This window comes from Aricia agestis, chromosome 20, assembly GCF_905147365.1.
Source record: "Aricia agestis chromosome 20, ilAriAges1.1, whole genome shotgun sequence".
In the NCBI taxonomy this organism is placed as follows: Eukaryota; Metazoa; Arthropoda; class Insecta; order Lepidoptera; family Lycaenidae; genus Aricia; species Aricia agestis.
This window is the reverse complement of record NC_056425.1, coordinates 10,494,790-10,514,040: the sequence shown is the minus strand read 5'-3', so window position 1 is coordinate 10,514,040 and position 19,251 is coordinate 10,494,790. Positions and strand designations below refer to the sequence as shown.

General features: G+C 38.8%; 1 protein-coding gene, 1 long non-coding RNA gene and 4 other non-coding genes across 6 annotated transcripts in view; 4 read left to right on the top strand and 2 right to left on the bottom strand.

The window, feature by feature from the left end:
- LOC121737428 (dynein axonemal heavy chain 10) overlaps positions 1–19,251 on the top strand; it is a 125,132-nt gene that overhangs the window by 88,937 nt on the left and 16,944 nt on the right. Inside the window, exons 64-77 of the mRNA XM_042129106.1 lie at positions 1,741–1,883; positions 3,044–3,136; positions 3,465–3,567; positions 4,097–4,294; positions 4,551–4,695; positions 4,781–4,998; positions 5,110–5,315; positions 5,489–5,763; positions 5,941–6,184; positions 6,696–6,843; positions 7,410–7,545; positions 10,092–10,246; positions 11,938–12,156; positions 18,704–18,868. Of these exons, the coding sequence (XP_041985040.1) occupies positions 1,741–1,883; positions 3,044–3,136; positions 3,465–3,567; positions 4,097–4,294; positions 4,551–4,695; positions 4,781–4,998; positions 5,110–5,315; positions 5,489–5,763; positions 5,941–6,184; positions 6,696–6,843; positions 7,410–7,545; positions 10,092–10,246; positions 11,938–12,156; positions 18,704–18,868 (2,448 nt within the window). The remainder of the gene's footprint in view (positions 1–1,740; positions 1,884–3,043; positions 3,137–3,464; positions 3,568–4,096; positions 4,295–4,550; positions 4,696–4,780; positions 4,999–5,109; positions 5,316–5,488; positions 5,764–5,940; positions 6,185–6,695; positions 6,844–7,409; positions 7,546–10,091; positions 10,247–11,937; positions 12,157–18,703; positions 18,869–19,251) is intronic.
- On the bottom strand, positions 981–1,099 carry LOC121737498. Its single transcript, XR_006037145.1, has one exon. It is a non-coding gene; the product is annotated as a 5S ribosomal RNA (ribosomal RNA).
- On the bottom strand, positions 7,593–7,711 carry LOC121737497. The gene has a single exon (XR_006037144.1). It is a non-coding gene; the product is annotated as a 5S ribosomal RNA (ribosomal RNA).
- LOC121737503 lies at positions 7,810–7,929 on the top strand. Its single transcript, XR_006037150.1, has one exon. It is a non-coding gene; the product is annotated as a 5S ribosomal RNA (ribosomal RNA).
- On the top strand, positions 9,808–9,926 carry LOC121737499. The gene has a single exon (XR_006037146.1). It is a non-coding gene; the product is annotated as a 5S ribosomal RNA (ribosomal RNA).
- Positions 13,685–16,800, top strand: LOC121737289. The gene is made up of 3 exons (XR_006037119.1): positions 13,685–13,776; positions 14,320–14,322; positions 16,531–16,800. It is a non-coding gene; the product is annotated as an uncharacterized LOC121737289 (long non-coding RNA).

The following is a 19,251-nucleotide window of genomic DNA, read 5'->3' as shown; positions in this document are numbered from 1 at the left end:
TGACAGACCTACGTCATTTGGTTGAGTTGTGTGATATTGTGTCAATTCAATATAAGTAAATCGTGAATCGTGATTCGTGATCTATCGGGCATCGACTGGGTTTGACCCATAAAGTTAATATACCTAGCGGAATAGAGCAACAATCTCGAGCTGTCAAACGAAACCAAAATTGGTTTTAATCTGTGTGAAAAATATGTGTACAGTCTGTCAAAAAAGTCATGAAATTAAAAAGTGGCAACATCGTAGTGTCATCCCTTTCAAACCAATCTAAGAAAAAAGGGATGACACTACGACTGTACGTTACTACGTATACACATACGCAAGCATGATTGAACATGATTTCTATGAGATTAAATTGTCAACGTGCGGCACGTGCCGACTGGACGTCAAAAAAAGAGTGCTGCTGACTGCTGTCATGTATCACACGTCTCTTTTTACCACGCAGTGTACTGATGGTGACATCTCTCCTGCTCAGGCCTTTGTTTCTCTATTCCGCTAGGTATATTAACTTTATGGGTTTGACATAACGCCACCAACTTACGTAGGTCTGCCAACTGCCTATGAATCAACTAGTACTACCTAGTACATTTGTATTGATGACTAACTGCAGACTTAACGCGAATGTAGTCTAATCTCGGCTGTGTCGTCAATCGTCATATTGCCACTAAAAATAGACGATTGTGCCCCCACGAACAAATGGAATTCGATGAAGCCTCGGCTAAAACAATAAATCCAATCGTCGCTGTTTTCAATCTGCACCGATTGCATATCGTTTTATTTCATTGGTTTGTATTTGAATTGATTTGAAAATGCTTTGAGAACACGTCATAGCCCGTAGGCCGTACAGCGTACTCGGAGTTCGGACGCTCTGCTACTACCAAAATTATAAATTTTCTTATTTGTATCGGCTTTTTTTGGTACTCATTAAAATATAATAAATATTGATAAATTTTTTAATAACAATTTTGCAAACAACAAAAGGCCAACATCACACGGTATTCCCAGGCGGTCACCCATCCAAGTACTAACCGCGCCCGACGTTGCTTAACTTCGGTGATCGGACGAGAACCGGTGTATTCAACGTGGTATGGACGTTGGCGACAGTTGAATTGAATTACTTATTTAATTTATTTTGGTTAGGTACCTAGGTGTGTATCACTGCCATCACTCAAAACATACTTTTCTAGTTTCCTGCTAGATGTATTTTCATCTGTATCTGGGGGCACGGCAGTGCCACCGACAAGACGAGCCAATTTACTATTTACTACTAGTATTGATACATAGTTTACAAAGTCATACTTATAGATACAAAAAATATTTTATACGTGGGAGAGCCATGCTTCGGCACGAATGGGCCGGCTCGACCGGATAAATACCACGTTCTCACAGAAAACCGGCGTGAAACAGCGCTTGCGCTGTGTTTCGCTGAGTGAGTGAGTTTACCGGAGGCCCAATCCCCTAACCCCTACCCTATTCCCTTCCCTACCCTCAACTATTCCCTTCCCTTCCCTTCCCTACCCTCCCCTATTACCCTATTCCCTTCCCTACCCTCAACTATTCCCTTCCCTTCCCTTTCCTACCCTCCCCTATTACCCTATTCCCTCTTAAAATGCCGGCAACGTACTTGCAGCTCTCCTGATGCTGCGAGTGTCCATGGGCGACGGAAGTTGCTTTTCATCAGGTGATCCGTTTGCTCGTTTGCCCCCTTATTTCATAATAAAAAAATAAAAAAAATTACAGATTGTGGAAGAAGGTTTTCTCGAGTACATCAACAATATCCTTGTGATCGGCATGGTGCCGGCATTGTTCACCGACGACGAGAAGGACGCCATCATCAACACCGTGCGAGTTGAGAGTGAGAAGACCAGCTATGGGGTCACCAAGTAACGATAACCATTTGTTTTTTTTTTTTCTAAAAAAAATATAGGAGTTCGTATATTATAATATAAAGATAATACTTATTTATTATTTAGAAACTGTTACTTGGGTTCCTGGTAAAAATGCAATTGTTATAAAAAGCCATTAGATAGGTGCAGCTGTCCATGGAAATTGACCACTAGCAACTAGTAGTAGGTACGCAACACCACTTTGACGCTTCCGTGGTCTAGTGGTACAGAGCGCAGCTCTTGACGCGGAGGTCGTGGGTTCGATTCCCGCGTTGGAAACATGTTATTTCAAAGTTTGGTTAGGACAGTGCAGGCTGATCACCTGATTGTCTGACAAGTAATCCATGCGTCCGATGGGCATGTAAAAAGTCGGTCCTGCGCCTGATCTCTCGCCAGTCTTGTCGGTCTTCCGTCCCACTGGGTTATGAGAGTAAAGGAATAGAGAGTGCTCTTGTGTAGTGCGCACACACTTGGGCACTATAAAATTACTCCTGCGTAGCTGGCCTGGTTTCAATGAAACCGGCCAACGTCACCGAAACCGGTGTGGGAGTTATTATTATTTATTATTACGCAACACTAGAGAAGCTTATAAGGTTCTGCTTACTGCACTAGCGCACCTTTTTTTTTGTTTAGGAGGGGAAATACTTTGCGTATCCCCCACCCCCGCGGGGGAAGAGGCGGGGGTATGTGGGACTCCCTATAAGAGGTCTACCCGCTCGAGAAAACATCGTAAATGCCAGGATTCTGTGTATTCTTCCATCCGAGAAGCATATTATGACTCTTACTCTTCAGTCTCCGGCGTCTTTTATATTATACTAGATGACGCCCGCAACTCCGTTGCGTCAAAATCCATTTATCGCGCGGGAACCGTTCATTACTCCGGGATAAAATGTCCTTCCCCGGGACTCAAAGTATCTCCATGCCAAATTTCAGCAAAATCGGTTCAGGTTTTGGCAGTGAATAGGTAACAGACAGACAGACAGACGGAGAGACAGATACACTTTCTTATTTATAATATTAGTATAGTATGGGATAATATAGATATGATCCATACTTTTATGGATATGACACTCAAAAGTTGTAATAAGAATATTGGATCATCTGATCAAGTTGTAAAGAAAAAATATAAATAAATATACAATTGTGTTTCTACTCAGGGACGGCGTGTGGAACTACTTCTGTCAGAAGTGCGCCAACAACCTCCACGTTGTACTGTCTATGTCGCCCAGCGGGGAGGCGTTACGGAATAGGTGATCATTTGTGATTTGAATTATTTTGTTATCTACCGGCTACCTGGCACTCTAGCTCTTTTCAACCTCTATCAAAAAGATAACGTTATGAGTTTGACGCATGCTGTAGCCTGTAGTACATATACAAAGTATATTATATACGTGGCAACGTGGCTGCCTAATGAAAGCACCGATTTTGATGCAGCTAATAATAAATAACATGAACAGCTACCAAAAGAACTAATTATTAACCATTAAGAACAACTTCGTTATGTCTGCCATCCACTCACAAATTACAACCATTAAAGAGTCCAGCTCTAGAAGTACTATAAGTCGTAATTTTTCCCAGATGTCGAAGTTTCCCAGGGCTAGTGAACAACACGACCATCGACTGGCAGTTCCCATGGCCGAAGCAGGCGCTGCTCGCTGTTGCCAACGTCTTTCTCACTGATGTAAGTGATACTGTTGTAGTGGATGCTGGCGATGATGGTGAAGTTAAATAAAGCAGATGCAAAATTTCCTATAAAAACCGACAACATGGTAAGCTTAAAAGATAAAGTCTATACTTTGTATCTTGCTGTTTTATGTTTAGGTATGCTGTTCATAAAATAAAGAAAATGTACTGATAATAATCGAAACTGCTAATCTGATAAGGAGAAAATAATCGTGTATGCATGAAGTCCCGAGACTTATGTAATATTTATCTCTTATGTTTACGGAAAATGATGGTGTTGAGGATAGCGACGTAATTAATGACATTGATGTTATTAATGATTTGTAAAAGAAAAAAAAATCGAATTGATTTGATAAATCTCTGGACATTTACGTAGGTTAATGATGGGGCTGGTAATATTGGCAACAAGATTAATGACATTGATGTTATTAATGATTTATAAAAGAAAAAAAAAATGATTTGATAAATCTCTGGACATTTATGTAGGTTAATGATAGTGCTGGTAATATTTGATGATGATGCAACAGGTGCAGAAGATCCCCCCAGAGTTCCTCAGCGTCATAGTTGAGCACGTGGTGTACGTGCACGCCGGCGCGGCGCAGTACGCCACAGCGTACATCGTGCGGGCGCGCAGACACAACTACGTCACGCCCAAACACTACATGGACTATCTGACGAACTACCTCGCGCTGTTGTACGAGAGGGACGCGCATATTGTGGCCCAGGTAATGAAATAGAACCAAATTTCATTCACTTAAATATGAAAATGGTATGGTTGAAAGATTTTAACCTTTAAAGAGCTTTATTGTTCCGTATAATATAAGGCTCGTAAAAGTTCAGAAATTTTTAACTAAAATTAAAAAAAATAGCTAAAGATGCTGCTGAAATTTATCAATGTATTTTAGCAGCTTGTGTTATCAAATCATATTTCTTATTAGTAAACATTAGACAGCTGATAGTAATGTTTGTTTACCTACTTAGTGCGATCGGCTTATTGGTGGTCTTGCAAAAATTGAGGAAGCTAACATACAACTAGAGGACTTGAATGCAAAGCTGGAGGAGCAAAAAGTTATTGTTGCTGAGCAAACAAGTGAATGCGAACTGCTTTTGAATGAAATCTCTACAGGTTTGTCTTATTTTGATATCGGTTCCAAAATTTAAAAGAATATTTGACCTAATCCCAATCTTTATTTGCCTAAAAAAAAATACAGCAACCGAAAAGGCCGTAAACAAACAACAAGTGGCAGAAGCGAAGAGTGCTGAAATAACTGAACAGAGCAAAGTGATAGCTGACGAGAAATCGGAGGCTGAGGAAGCGTTGTCAGCGGCACTGCCAGCTTTGGAAGCGGCACGGTTGGCACTGTCTGATTTGGACAAGAATGACATTACAGAGATCAGGTCTTTTGCTACACCACCAGAAGCTGTACAGGTAATGTAGATTGCGCACAAGTGGGGGGTTCCTTTAGGAAGAAGTCCCAGATTTAAAGATATTATTATTACAAATGTAAAAAGTGCCAAGATCGTCAAAAATGTATTTCAGGTGGTATGTGAATGCGTTGCGATTCTTCGAGGCGTCAAAGAAATCAATTGGAAAGGTGCCAAGGGAATGATGGCTGATCCGAATTTCCTACGGAACTTGCAAGAGATGAATTGTGATTTGATCACACAACAACAGGTGAAGGTTGTTAAAGCGCACATGAAGAAGAGTAAGAAGCTAGATACAATGCAACAGATTAGTACAGCTGGGTAAGATCAAATTCTAAAAATAAACGAATATAACCGTTACAATATTTCTATAAAAATCATCCTAATAAAGAGATGGATTCTTATGTTTTATTAGTGCCTGTTTTTAATGGACAATGTGGATTAGCCGAAAACAGGACTCTTGTATGTATAAAATATATAAAAATGTATTTCAGATACGGTCTCTTGAAGTTTGTGACTGCTGTTCTGGGCTACTGCGCCGTATACAAAGAAGTAAAACCGAAGAAAGATAAAGTTGAGGAGCTAGAAAAAGAATACACAGAGGCAGTTAATTATTTGGCTTCTCTGAACAAAGAGATAGAGAAACTTCAAGCTACGTTGGATGGCCTGAACAGTAGATACGAGACGGCAATGTTGAGACGACAGGAGCTGCAGGAGGAGACGGACCTCATGATGAGGAGATTGGTTGCTGCTGACAAGCTTATGTCTGGTGAGATTTTCATCCTCTCAATCCTAGAACCTGCTTGAACTGTTCTCATCTCTCCTTCGCCATTACTGTAACAGTATTTATTAGACACTACCTAAATATCGCTAGATGTTTCTGAGATGAGTCTGAGACCTCGTGACACGTAATTTCGAAAATGAACAAACAATTCGCTCACTCTAGGTCTATCCAGCGAGCAGAAGCGTTGGACGGAAGACCTGGAAGCGCTGCACGTGGAACAATCTAGACTGATCGGGAACTGTCTGCTGTCCGCCTCATTCCTCAGCTACGCGGGACCGTTCTCGTTCGCCTTCCGACAGACCATGCTTTACGAGGATTGGATGGGAGACCTTCTCAACCGGGGAATACCGCTCACCACCCCGTATACCGTTGAGAAGAACCTGACGAATGAAGTGGAAATTAGCGGGTATGTTTTGGTTGAATATTCTAAAAGTGTTGCAGGAATCACACGAATTGATCCAATTTCTAATAGCATTGGCTGCTGTTTATAATAGAGTAATTTTTTCAAACATTAGCATCAGTTACGTTTAGTTATTTTTAAGTACCTAACTTGTTTAGAGTTAGGGACATTTTCTTTGAAAAGTTGAACGCTGACTAGTTTTATTAGTAAGGATATAAATAAATGTGCATAAGGCAACGGTTACCTACACGCTCAGTCTGGCATCAGTTCAGTTCATCAATCTGAGACTGTCGGACGCCAGAATGATGGCTGAAAAGTTCATTCTAAACTTTAAAGAAATAATCAGTCTATCAATGAACCGGTAAGACGATCATTCTCCCGTCATTCTGACCAAACTGATGGACTGAACTGATGCCAGTCTGACCGCGTACCTATCCGTTCTCAAAAGGGTGACAATAGTCATTCCTACATCTGCTTGATGATCCTTTTCCAGTACATGATTTTTCTTCTCCATCAGATGGAACTCCCAAGGTCTTCCCCCCGACGAGCTGTCTGTCCAGAACGGGATCCTGACGACGCGGGCGTCACGGTTCCCGCTTTGCATCGACCCCCAGACGCAGGCGCTGTCCTGGATCAAGAAAAAGGAGGCTAAGAATAATTTAAAGGTACGGCTAGAAGCTACAGGCTTAGCGAAAACGTTTTCTTTATCTCTTCTGTCATAATATAGAAACGCCGATTAAAAGTGTACGATAATATTAGGTAGGTACGAACGTAACTCGACATTCGACTCATGATATTATGTTGGCAGTTGGAGTGAAGCAAACAAAAATTGACAGGTCAATCTTTGTTTGTTGTCACTTGTCAGTCAGCTTTGTGAATGTCAAAGTTGGCCAACGGGACGTGCCATTCCCAGTTTTCACAGTAACCGAGGGTCAGTTCACATTCCAACGCGAAGAGGCGGTGCGCGGCGTTATAAGGCAAGTCAACATCGCTGATCGCATTGTGAATTAGTCTGAAAATTCTATTACTTGATTTAATGTATAGTAAATTAATGCATTTTGCCATATTTTCCACTCTTTCGCTGCATATTTTCGGGTAGCCATTTTATTTTGTTGACTCACCATTCACCAACAAAACAAGTTGCTTTTGTGATATTTATTAATTTGTAAATCATACCTATTAATACTTGCATTACTTCTAAAATCTGTGCTTGCATATTATGTTGTCACAGGTGTTATCGTTCAACGACCCCCACTTTCTGCGGCACCTCGAGAACGCCATCAAGTACGGAATGCCGGTGCTGTTCCAAGATGTCAACGAATACATCGACCCCGTAATAGACAATGTGCTTGAGAAGAATATCAAAAGTAAATAATAATTTTTATATTAATCAAAAAATCATAAAAAAGCAAAAAGCCAACATCACGCGGTATTCCCAGGCGGTCACCCATCCAAGTACTAACCGCGCCCGACGTTGCTTAACTTCGGTGATCGGACGAGAACCGGTGTATTCAACGTGGTATGGACGTTGGCAATAAACTGACTAAAATAGTTGATGGGCTATAAATTATCTACAATTATCTGCTTTAGTTAAAACAGATCAACCTTTTTTAGCATTGAATTGCCAATTTGCCAACGTCCATACCACGTTGAATACACCGGTTCTCGTCCGATCACTCGAGGTTAAGCAACGTCGGGCGCGGTTAGTACTTGGTTGGGTGACCGCCTGGGAATACCGCGTGATGTTGGCTTTTTGTCTTCTTGTTGACTATATATTTTGTTGCTTTATGTTTATGTATAACTAGCTGTTGCCCGCGACTTCGTCCGCGTGGACTTCAGTTTATAGCGCGCGATGTCAACAAAATTGGTGTCAAAAGCTTTTATAAAAAAACCCTGGTACCCCTTAAATCAAAACAGCTGTGCAGTGTGCACATAATATTTCATTTTTTAATATTAAACTTGATATTTTATGCCAAATTTTAAAGCTTATTTAGCCCCCCAATTACACACCTTTACCCATAAACTATTTATCATTGATAGGTTTAAGGTTACGTCACTGTATATAATATAGTATAGCACGACTTATTAAATAACATAATAAAGAAATAACAATCGAAAAAAATCGGAACTCGTATGTATGATGATACCACCTCTTATAGAAAGATGTTGGGCAAGCGTTAGCGCGATGTAAGACACGCACGGCGCCATCTAGTATGAATTTTTGGAACTAACTTAATTTGAACAAATTTTCGTATTTTCACCCCCTTACAACCCTTTTTTCCAATAAAAAAGTAGCCTATGTCCTTTCTCAGGCTTTAGACTATCTGTATACAAAATTTCATTACAATCGGTTCGGAAGTTTTGGCGTTTGGCGTGAAAGCGAGACTGACAGACAGACAGACAGACAGAGATACTTTCGCATTTATAATATTAGTATAGATTATGTGCACACTGCATACCTGTTTTTGGGTATTTTGATTAATTAAGCGCCGCGCTACACCGGAAGCACTTACCAGGGTATTAAAAAGTTTTTAAATTTGACACAAATTTTGTTGTTGACACCGCGCGCTATAAACTAAAGTCCACGCGGACGAAGTCGCGGGCAACAGCTAGTATTATACATAAAATATGTTTAAGATTTTTGAAATTTTATTTTAATACACATCCAAGACCCAGGAACATTGAAAACTTTTTGTTCCGCCTGCGGGACTCGAACCCAGGACCCCCGGGATGAGCACTGGCCACGCGCAATGCGAATTCATTTTCATCGATATTTTCATGGAAATAAGATATTTTCCCACATCAAAATGTAGCCTATGTCCTTTCTCAGACTCTAGAATAACTGTATACAAAATTTAATTGCAATCGGTTCAGTAGTTTTGGCGTGAAAGCAAGACAGACAGACAGACAGACATACAGACAGACAGAGATACTTTCGCATTTATAATATTAGTATGGATAGTATGGATTAGAAATGCAGTAGGAGTTCTACATAAGATAAGATAGATTGATTATTATTATACCAAGTGATAATATTATTAAACATAATATTCTAACGTATTAAAAACTATAAACAAAAACATACTAACTAATAAGTATGATTAGTTCTATGTTACAATAAAGTAAAAAATAAAACGCCATCTGTTGAATCGTATTAGAACTAAAATGTTCATTCCATCGATATATTTCTGGATTTTTTATAATATTATACATAAAATATGTTTAAGATTTTTGAAATTTTATTTTAATACACATCCAAGACCCAGGAACATTGAAAACTTTTTGTTCCGCCTGCGGGACTCGAACCCAGGACCCCCGGGATGAGCGCTGGCCACGCGCAATGCGAATTCATTTTCATCGAAATTTTCATGGAAATAAGATATTTTCCCACATCAAAATGTAGCCTATGTCCTTTCTCAGACTCTAGAATAACTGTATACAAAATTTCATTGCAATCGGTTCAGTAGTTTTGGCGTGAAAGCAAGACAGACAGACAGACAGACAGACAGACAGACAGACAGACAGACAGACAGACAGACAGACAGACAGACAGACAGACAGAGATACTTTCGCATTTATAATATTAGTATGGATATCGACATCGGTAGAGTCGTTTGCGCTCAGTGTTCGCCAACGTCCATACCACGTTGAATACACCGGTTCTCGTCCGATCACCGAAGTTAAGCAACGTCGGGCGCGGTTAGTACTTGGATGGGTGACCGCCTGGGAATACCGCGTGATGTTGTCTTTTTGAGTTTTTTATGATTTTTACCAAAATAATATTATTGTAATATACCCAATTTCGTAACATTTATCAAATTTTCATTTAAAAAATATTTTCAGGGTTCCGTATTGATGCTTACAATATATCCATTATAGACTTAACCATATCCTTATTATCCAAACACCCTAGCGGACGCGGGTCGCACGTTTGTGATGCTGGGCAGCACGGAGGTGGATTACGAGCCCACCTTCCGCCTATACCTCACCACCAAGCTGGCCAACCCGCAGTTCGACCCCGCAGTGTATGCTAAGGCGGTGGTCATCAACTACACTGTTACTGTTCAGGTAAACTTAAAAAGGCCCAAGAATATTGTACTGCATTTAGGATAATGGAAAGCATAATTAAGAAAGCCATACGTAGGAGAGCCATGCTTCGGCACGAATGGGCCGGCTCGACCGGATAAATACCACGTTCTCACAGAAAACCGGCATGAAACAGCGGCTTGCGCTGTGTTTCGCCGAGTCAGTGAGTTTACCGGAGGCCTAATCCCCTACCCTCCCCTATTCCCTTCCCATCTCTACCCTCCCCTATTACCCTATTCCCTCTTAAAAGGCCGGCAACGCACCTGCAGGTCTTCTGATGCTGCGAGTGTCCATGGGCGACGGAAGTTGCTTTCCATCAGGTGACCCGTTTGCTCGTTTGCCCCCTTATTTCATAAAAAAAAAGCCAACAAGTAAGTGGCATAGCAAGCCTTATCATGTTTTTTGGCCAATCAGGGCCTGGACCAAGTGAAGTTAGGACTTTTGCCCTCGTAGTGAGTAATCGTAGTCGGAGGCTCCTTTCTCTATATTTTTGATACGACTGAGATAGTCTTATAATAATTATTATTGTGCTAATTTGGCATGGGCGTACCCAGGTTCTGGGCCGGGGGGGGGGCAGATTTTTTTATAAGCTTGGTGTTTATAAAGAATATAACATTAATAATTTTTAGTTGTAAAAATATTGTATTGCAAACAAATGGCACAAATTCGTTTTATTATTTTTAATTTTTATAGATGAAACTAGCTGTCCCGGTGAACTTCGTGTCACTTTAAAACCTTCCCTGGACTTGGAATATTTTAAGACTAAAATTAGCCCAACCCGTTCAGCCGTTTTCGAGTTTTAGCGTTACTAACACAATTGAAAATCCATTTTTTTTTTTTTTGAATTTTTCTCTCCGTAAGAACCATCCTCGTACTTCAAGGAATATTTAAAAAAAAGAATTAGCGAAATCGGTCCAACCGTTCTCGAGTTTTGCGCTTAGTAACACATTCAGCGACTCATTTTTATATTATAGATTACTAGATAATATACTTAGTAGGAACGTCAAAATGATTCAGGGGGGGAGGGGGGGGGGGGGGGGGGGGCAGCTGCCCCCCCCCCCCTGCCCCCCCCCCCCCCCCCCTCGGTACGCCCATGTTCTTTGGAGCTGCATTTTCTTAGCTATCATCATTAAATTATTTAATGAAATGATGAGAGTTAAGAAACTACCTACTTAACTCCCGAACTTAAATTATCTTCTTTACCTGACATTCTTACTTCTTATCGATGGTGGTGTACCTATTTAGCTATTTAACTCTATAACCATAAACGCCAGGCTTCAGCGGGGCTAAAATGGTCACATTTAGAAATTCCTCTCAATCAATTCAGCAAATGAATTGTCAAAACTGTCAAACTGACAAATGTCAAATTAGTACCAATTGCTAAATATGAATTGCGAGCAGACTTGCATTTTGCGATTTTAAAAGAATGAATCATAACATGATTCATAATATGATTCTTCAAAGCGACCATTTTAGCCCCGCTGAGGTTTTCTTGCAAGAGTTTACCTAATCAACAACATTGTTGGTTGTTTCATGTTTCCGCGTAAGTATATTATAATATTAAATTATAGCGTTTGAGAAATGATACCTTAAAACTCTCGAGTCTTGTCTTAAATCCTTAGAAATCGGACTTTAAGTGGTTAGAAAGTAGAAACTCGTTATTTGCATTTCAGGGCTTAGAAGACCAACTCCTGAGCGTGGTGGTCCGCGGCGAGCGGTCAGACCTTGAGGAGCAGAGAGAGAGCCTCATCTCGGAGACGGCCGCCAACCGCAGCCTGCTCAGCGCCCTCGAGGACTCCCTACTGCGGGAGCTGGCCACCTCCACGGGCAACATGCTGGACAATAGAGACCTGGTGGACACGCTCGAGAATACGAAGGCGAAGGCTACGGAGGTGGGTTTGACAGATGAAAGGTGACGGTTGACAGATGTCAATACTCAATAGATTGATGAGGATTGAGGAATTAAAGCCGCTCAGCACCCTCGAGGACTCCCTGCTGCCGGAGCTGGCCACCTCCACGGGCAACATGCTGGACAATAGAGACCTGCGGGGCTAAAATGGTCGCTTTGAAGAATCATGACATGAATCATAATATGATTCATTTTTCTAAAATCAAAAATGCAACTCTGCTTGCAATTCATTTCTGTATTTTTGTACTGATTTAACATTTGTCAGTTTGACAGTTTTGACAATTCATTTGCTGAATTGATTGAGAGGAATTGCTAAATGTGACCATTTTAGCCCCGCTGGTGGATACGCTGGAGAATACGAAGGCGAAGGCTACGAAGGTGGGTTTGACAGATGACAGTTGACAGCTGCTGCAGGCTTTTAGAGGTCTACCAGAATCTGATGGCAAAGTTTGACAGCAGATTTTCAAAAAATATCCTTGATCATTGGATAACATTTCACACACAGAATCAGCCACTATAAGTCAAAAAAAGGATCAATACGTTTTATACCAATTACCCCGGTAGTGCTAGAGTCAATTTACTTTCTCAATTTTTGCCATCACATTCTGGTAGACGTATAGCTCGACAAGGCTTTAAATTAACGTGGCGAAGAAAGGAACTAACGCTGCCATCATACAAAAACGTCATTTTTGACAGTTCTCCTTTACCAGTAGCGCCGCCGCCCACGTTCATTTAAAGCCTTGTCGCACTTTAGCATGGTCACCATAGAAGAAGTTTCTTTCTACGAAAGAATAGACAAAGTGACAGGACAGTCAGACAAAGGTAATCCGCCATTTTGTCACTAGCGTCCAGGTCAGTATGTTCATTCTTTCCCGTTTCTAATATCGTTATGCTAAGCCTGCTGTTATAGAATATATTAATAGTTTGTATCGATGTGGAAGAAATCTACGCCAACACACGTTGAACGACTCACAAAGGAGCCATAAATAAAAAGAAGAAAATTTGGACGATAGTAGATAATAAGAGAAATACGTACAAAATGACATGTATGGTCTATGGACAAAATGACATAGTGCCTTTATTTCAAAATTGGGGGGTTTTAGATACGTTTCCGTGATTGTATCACGTGACGGCAGTCATATTAAGTACTTACTTATTAACAATCCTGTCAGACTTTGAGCGCCATTCTCACAGTTGCGCCGCAGTAAGCAGATCAAACGTGTTTCTCGCCTTCAAAAGTTTATTTAACAGATGGTTTTCTCCTGTTTTCTGGCGAGTTATTTGCTGTCATTTGTTGTTATTTGTATGAAAATCGATGAACAATGCTAGTAGCCAGTGATTTCTATGAACTTTATTGCAATCATTAGTTATTTGATGGAATTTTTATATATTTATTAATTTTGTTTTTGGTTACATTTGGATAAAATGACATAACAAATAAAATGTACTTATGTACAAAATGGCATACCATGTACAGTGTTTCTGATTATTGACATATTTTATTATTTTGTTAGGGGATATGTCGCGAAACTATGAATGAAAAACTAATCGGCAGTCTTGGAGCCAAGAATCCATGAGTATGACCATACCCAACCAGCAAAAAGTGGTTTTTATACTATCTCCAGGAGTAAATTCCACGCTTAAGACCCTTCAAAATTTCTTGCCCTTAAATACAAAAATCCTTCTTGTTCAAACCCTTATTTTCTCTATCTTTGACTACGCGGACTGCTGCTACTTGGACGTTACCGAAGAGCTCTTATCAAAACTGGAACGTTTGCAGAACCTCTGTATCCGTTTCGTGTTTGGACTAAAAAAGTACGACCATGTATCAGCTTTTCGATCGAAGTTAAAGTGGCTCCCGATCCGGCTCCGGCGAAACTCCCATATTCTCTCTCTCCTTTACAAAATCCTTTACAATCCCATGTCTCCCTCTTACCTTGTAGATCGTTTCAACTTTGCACGACCTCTTGACATCCCGTGCAGGTCTAACGTGAGGACGAATCTATCTCTCCCCTCCCATCGCTCCAACTTCTTCTCCCTTCCCCACACCATTCGCGACAGCCCTTCCATCGCCGTTTTTAAAAAGCGACTAAAAGAGTACTACCTCAACAAAGAATCCTAGAACTCTTATTAAATATACATATAGTATGTATTTGGTTATTTTTTTAATAATATTATAGTATATGTTATAATTTGTATATTATATTATAATAATTATGTACTTAATGTATTTGTATTATATAATAGATATTATTTTTAATTGTATATTGTGTATTAGTATGTAGGTTTTATATTTTTTATCTGTGCACGCCCTATCTGATATTTCCCATCACATCTCTCTCCGTAGGACTGCTGTAGCCTTAGCACGGCCACCAGTAGAAATGCGAAAGTAATACCGCGGCCAATCGCGACCGACAAAAAATTAATTAAAATGCCAGTTTATGACAGACTATAATATATGTCATAGAGTAGGATATTATTTGAATTTTTAGGACTATAGTCTGTTATAAAGTGGCATTTTAATTGAATTTTTGGGAACGAAAAAAGATCGGAACGCTACCTTAAGTTTATCTCCACAGTTTGTCCATACTTTCGCATTTCTACTGGTGGCCGTGCTAAGGCTACTGGAAGATATTTCTATTAGAGATAAGCTGTACCTGTTGTGTCGTTTTTCTTCTGTGTATATTTCATGTAAAAATTTGTGTGTGCAATAAACAGATGGCTGCAGTATAATCTGTGGCGGCCGGATTCGGCCGCTTGGGGATTAAAAGGTTAAATAAAATAAAATAAATTCCATAGGACTATAAGAGCCTTTTATCCACATATAAGTCCGGAAAAGGGCCAACTTTATAAGTAAAATTTTACTTATATCGTGTTTATAATGGACCGCTTTAATGCCGTTTACGCCTATACAGTGTGTAACAAAAATAAGTGATAATACTTTAGGGTGTGTACGTGTTCCTTGTAGAGAGTTCACTGTGAATACACACTGTATGTATTTCTCCTATAATAGAATTACGTGAGTGCAATTAATCCTGCAAAAGCCAATATAAGTAAATTATAGGAAAAAGTGAGATGAATACAAGCCTCGCAATGCTTCTAATAAGCTCACATTTTGAGAAAAGTCGAATTGTGTTCTGTGAGTCCAGGAATTGTCAAAACTTAACTTTTAATTTTAATTTTATATTATTAAATGTCAACCATTGTAAACAGAAATATAATATAGTAGAAAATCAATAGCTTTTTGTTGTTAATATGTTGTATTTTTGAAGGGGAATGTGAATTTTCTGAAAATTATATTATGGTTTTAATTAAAATTTTAAAGCGCCTCGTGTAATTTACTTCTTGACATTTTAAATATTAATATTTAATATTTTGTTATGAAAATGTCATGGACAGTCGCCATTTTCTCGGTGAGCATTGCCAAGTGCGACTTAGGGCCATTTTAAGTAATATTGGTTAAAACCGAAGATTCGCCATATTGTTACCAATTAGGGTTCCACATTGCCCAGATAAAAACAAACTCTGTTGATATGTATATATTTGCAAGTTAAGGAATATTATAAGGTTTTGTTATGCCTCCTAGGTTAAAAATATAATAAAAACTATAATAATTCCTATAATAGAATTTACAAAACTATATAAAGCGTGTTTTTGCCTTTAAGAGTTTTGACCTTTTGTTTTTGAAGGATTGTTTGAGATTACTTAATCTATAACACTATCGAATGCCATTATAAGTGTATCTAAGCTTATAACGGCATGCGATAAATTTATATAGAGAACATTTTATTTTACTGCGTGCTGTTATAATCTAAGTGATGTTATTATAATTAAGTAAATAAATAATATTATAATAAAATAATATAAAATCACTTCTAAAGTAATGTAAAATCAGACAAGAAATATAAATGTTTTTCGGTACTTTAACTTTAATTTACTTATAATGGCCATAAAATATTAGCTTATATGAGGTTATAAGTATAAATACCAAGAGTGATTGCGCCTCAGTGTATATATTCCTGGTAGATGCTCCTCGAGGAGTCTTAGGATTTAAATGTTCCTAAGATGTTATCCTATTATAGGCGGATATAAGTATGAGTTACTAGATTAATTACTCCTGAGTGTATTCAGTTTTGTTCCTAGCTATTATAGGAGTCTTAATCCAGTAGTGGCCATGAAATATGATCCTATATACCGATATAAGCTCAAATTATAGGATGAAACGCACTGAAGTAAAAACGGCATTAATTTATGCTGATAAAAGTGCAGTAGCAAATACCAAAACCATCATCGGAGCTATATAAGTCCAAATAGCATTATAAAATCGCATTCCAGGATTACTTTGCTGGTTGGGTAGTATGGCTATTGAAGCATTGAAGGAAAAAAATGGGATGGGAATTGCAGCAAAAACATTTGGTTTCTAAAGCGACGCTTAGAAGATATGCACTCAATATGAACAAAACCTTGAATTCTAACCCTAAAAGATTAGGAAGAATCTCAAACGATTTAATTATTGTGAACTTTGTTCTTAAAAATGTGTATGTCATTTTGTCCATACTTAGATATGGACAAATATTTTGGTTTTTGTGATTAGTCATCTTTTTTCTTTTTGTATGTTTTATTATAGTTCCTAAAGACTGTAATTACTGGTAGTCAATGAACCTAAGATAACTTTAAACGGTTGAGACTAATTTTAATGTCATTACTTAAATTAAAAAATATGATTTAAAAACAAAACATCCTGTCATTTTGTCTGTATTTCCCCTATTATTATTATAAGTATTAAGAGGATACACCAGGGGCTAGAGAAATGAAAAAAAAGTACGTGTAATATCTATAGCTGTCTCCCTTACCTCAAGCCTATACCGCAGAACGCGATAGAGACAACTGCAGAAAATCCAGAAAATCAACGATTCGTTGTCCCCTGATTCCTTCTCCAAAACTTAACCGATTTAAGTACTTTTTTCATTAAAGATTAAAAAAAGGCTTGAGCTGTGTTCCTATGTTTTGCTTTTTTTATATAATCTAGCCAAATCTGTTTTCTGGACGTTTGAACACAGCGGAAAATCTGGCCATTTTTTTGGGTTTTTGAACGTTCATATCTTATTTAATAATTAAATTATGAAAAAAAAGAAAACATAGGGACATTGTATTAGTGGCAGTAGATATTCAGGAAAAAAAAATATAACTCTACTAGCATTATCCAGGGAGGAAACAGGAGACAACGTTTGTATGGAAAAAAGGGCGGTGTGGGTAATAATTAGAGGATTGAGTAGTAAGATGCAACAATTTACGATCTTTTTATTATAGTATGACTTTTATTTACCAGATGTAGCTTTCAACTGTTGTAGCCTTAAAAAATATCCTAGGCACCTATGTCCTTAGTTGCGGTAGGTTCTATCGTACCCGCAACTCTGCCTTAAGCGAGGAGTGGAGCACCATGGGGTTTTAGTGGGTAGCAGGAGTCCCACATACCCCGGCCGATATCCATCCCCAATTTGCCGGGGATGCGTAAAGCATTTCCCCATGTTAAAAAAAAAAAGGTGCCTATGTCCTTAACCCGGGCAGAAAGTATCTTGATTTTATTATTAAGTAGGTACATTTTTATTTGCGATTATCCATCAATTGCTACATACTTTTGATGATTCCTTTTCAACTTGAATGTATGGAGTGTAGATGGCTTGAAGGTATGTACCTAACTCATTATTATTGAAAACGGAACGAAATACGGAGGGTACCTTTAACGCGCTGCGGAACACAAAAATCATGTAAAGAATGATTCAGGGCGAGGAATTTTATATTTCATGTTTCATGTCTGCGTTGAAAGTACTTATTTTCTAACTCATTATTTATTATTAATATTACAATAACAATGCATTATTCGCCTTTAATCCTACTTACAATTTACAAATTAGCAGTAAACTACCCTGCGCAGTGCGTTCTGAGTCTTTTGACTCGGAACATTTTATATTAGCTATAGATGGATATTGGCTATAGTAATTAAGTATAATATAATATTTTATCAATTTGTTATTTTATTTTTTACGCTATAGATGGATATTGGCTATAGTAATAATTAGAAATATAATTTACCTGATATATTATTATATTTTGATATTAATTATACACATTATCAAATCCGCTCATTCGCGCTACAACTGAGCGCGAGGCAGAATTCCAAAAACCTAGGGCATTATATTTAAAATGCACTATTCGTAATAACTTCTTTGAGATTACACTAAGTTGGTTACGCTGAGTGAATGAACACGTCTTTACGGACTATTGTGCAAGCGATAGCGCGATGTAGCTAACTGACAACGACACCTAGTAGTATAATATAGTACTATAATTATAGTGGTAGGCGCTCGCCATTTTTAACGTATTTCGTGAAGAATCGACCACATTATACAAACTCATGGTATAGCACCGCAGTATAGGTCCGCACCGCACCGCAGTATAGCACCCTGTGTATAGGTCGACAACTTCGACAAGTCTGCAAGGGCTCATGTTGTCTATACTCTATCCTGCAGGTGATGGAGAAACTGTCTCTGGCGGAGACGACGACGCGTGACATCGAGCGGCTCCGCGACGGTTACCGAGCGGTCGCGCGACGCGGCTCCATACTGTTCTTCGTGCTCGCCGACATGGCTGTCGTCAACGCCATGTACCAGTATTCGCTGACCGCGTACCTCGATGTGAGTTACACGATTGTAGTCCTTATGTGCGCACCTGACCCCATCTGACCCTTGACTACATACTTAAACCCAGATCTCAAAATCTGTAAGGTCTAGAAAACAGATTTTTTGACACAAGTAACTTCAGTTCATGAAGATTAAATGCTCAAGACGAAAACACGATTACTGAAAAAATGCTCGATAGTTTCTTTTTTACAAAAAAACCTTGTTTTAGACACATTTTTGCTTGGATCTTCGAAGTTTGCTGTCTTTTCTTTAATATTTTTTAATATCTAAAAAGGCATTGATACAAACTAAATTTGCTCAAAACACTTTTTTCATCTTTTATTCAAGTAAAACTAACTTGGCGATGATTCCGCGTCGTCCTTTTTCACCTGGCATAT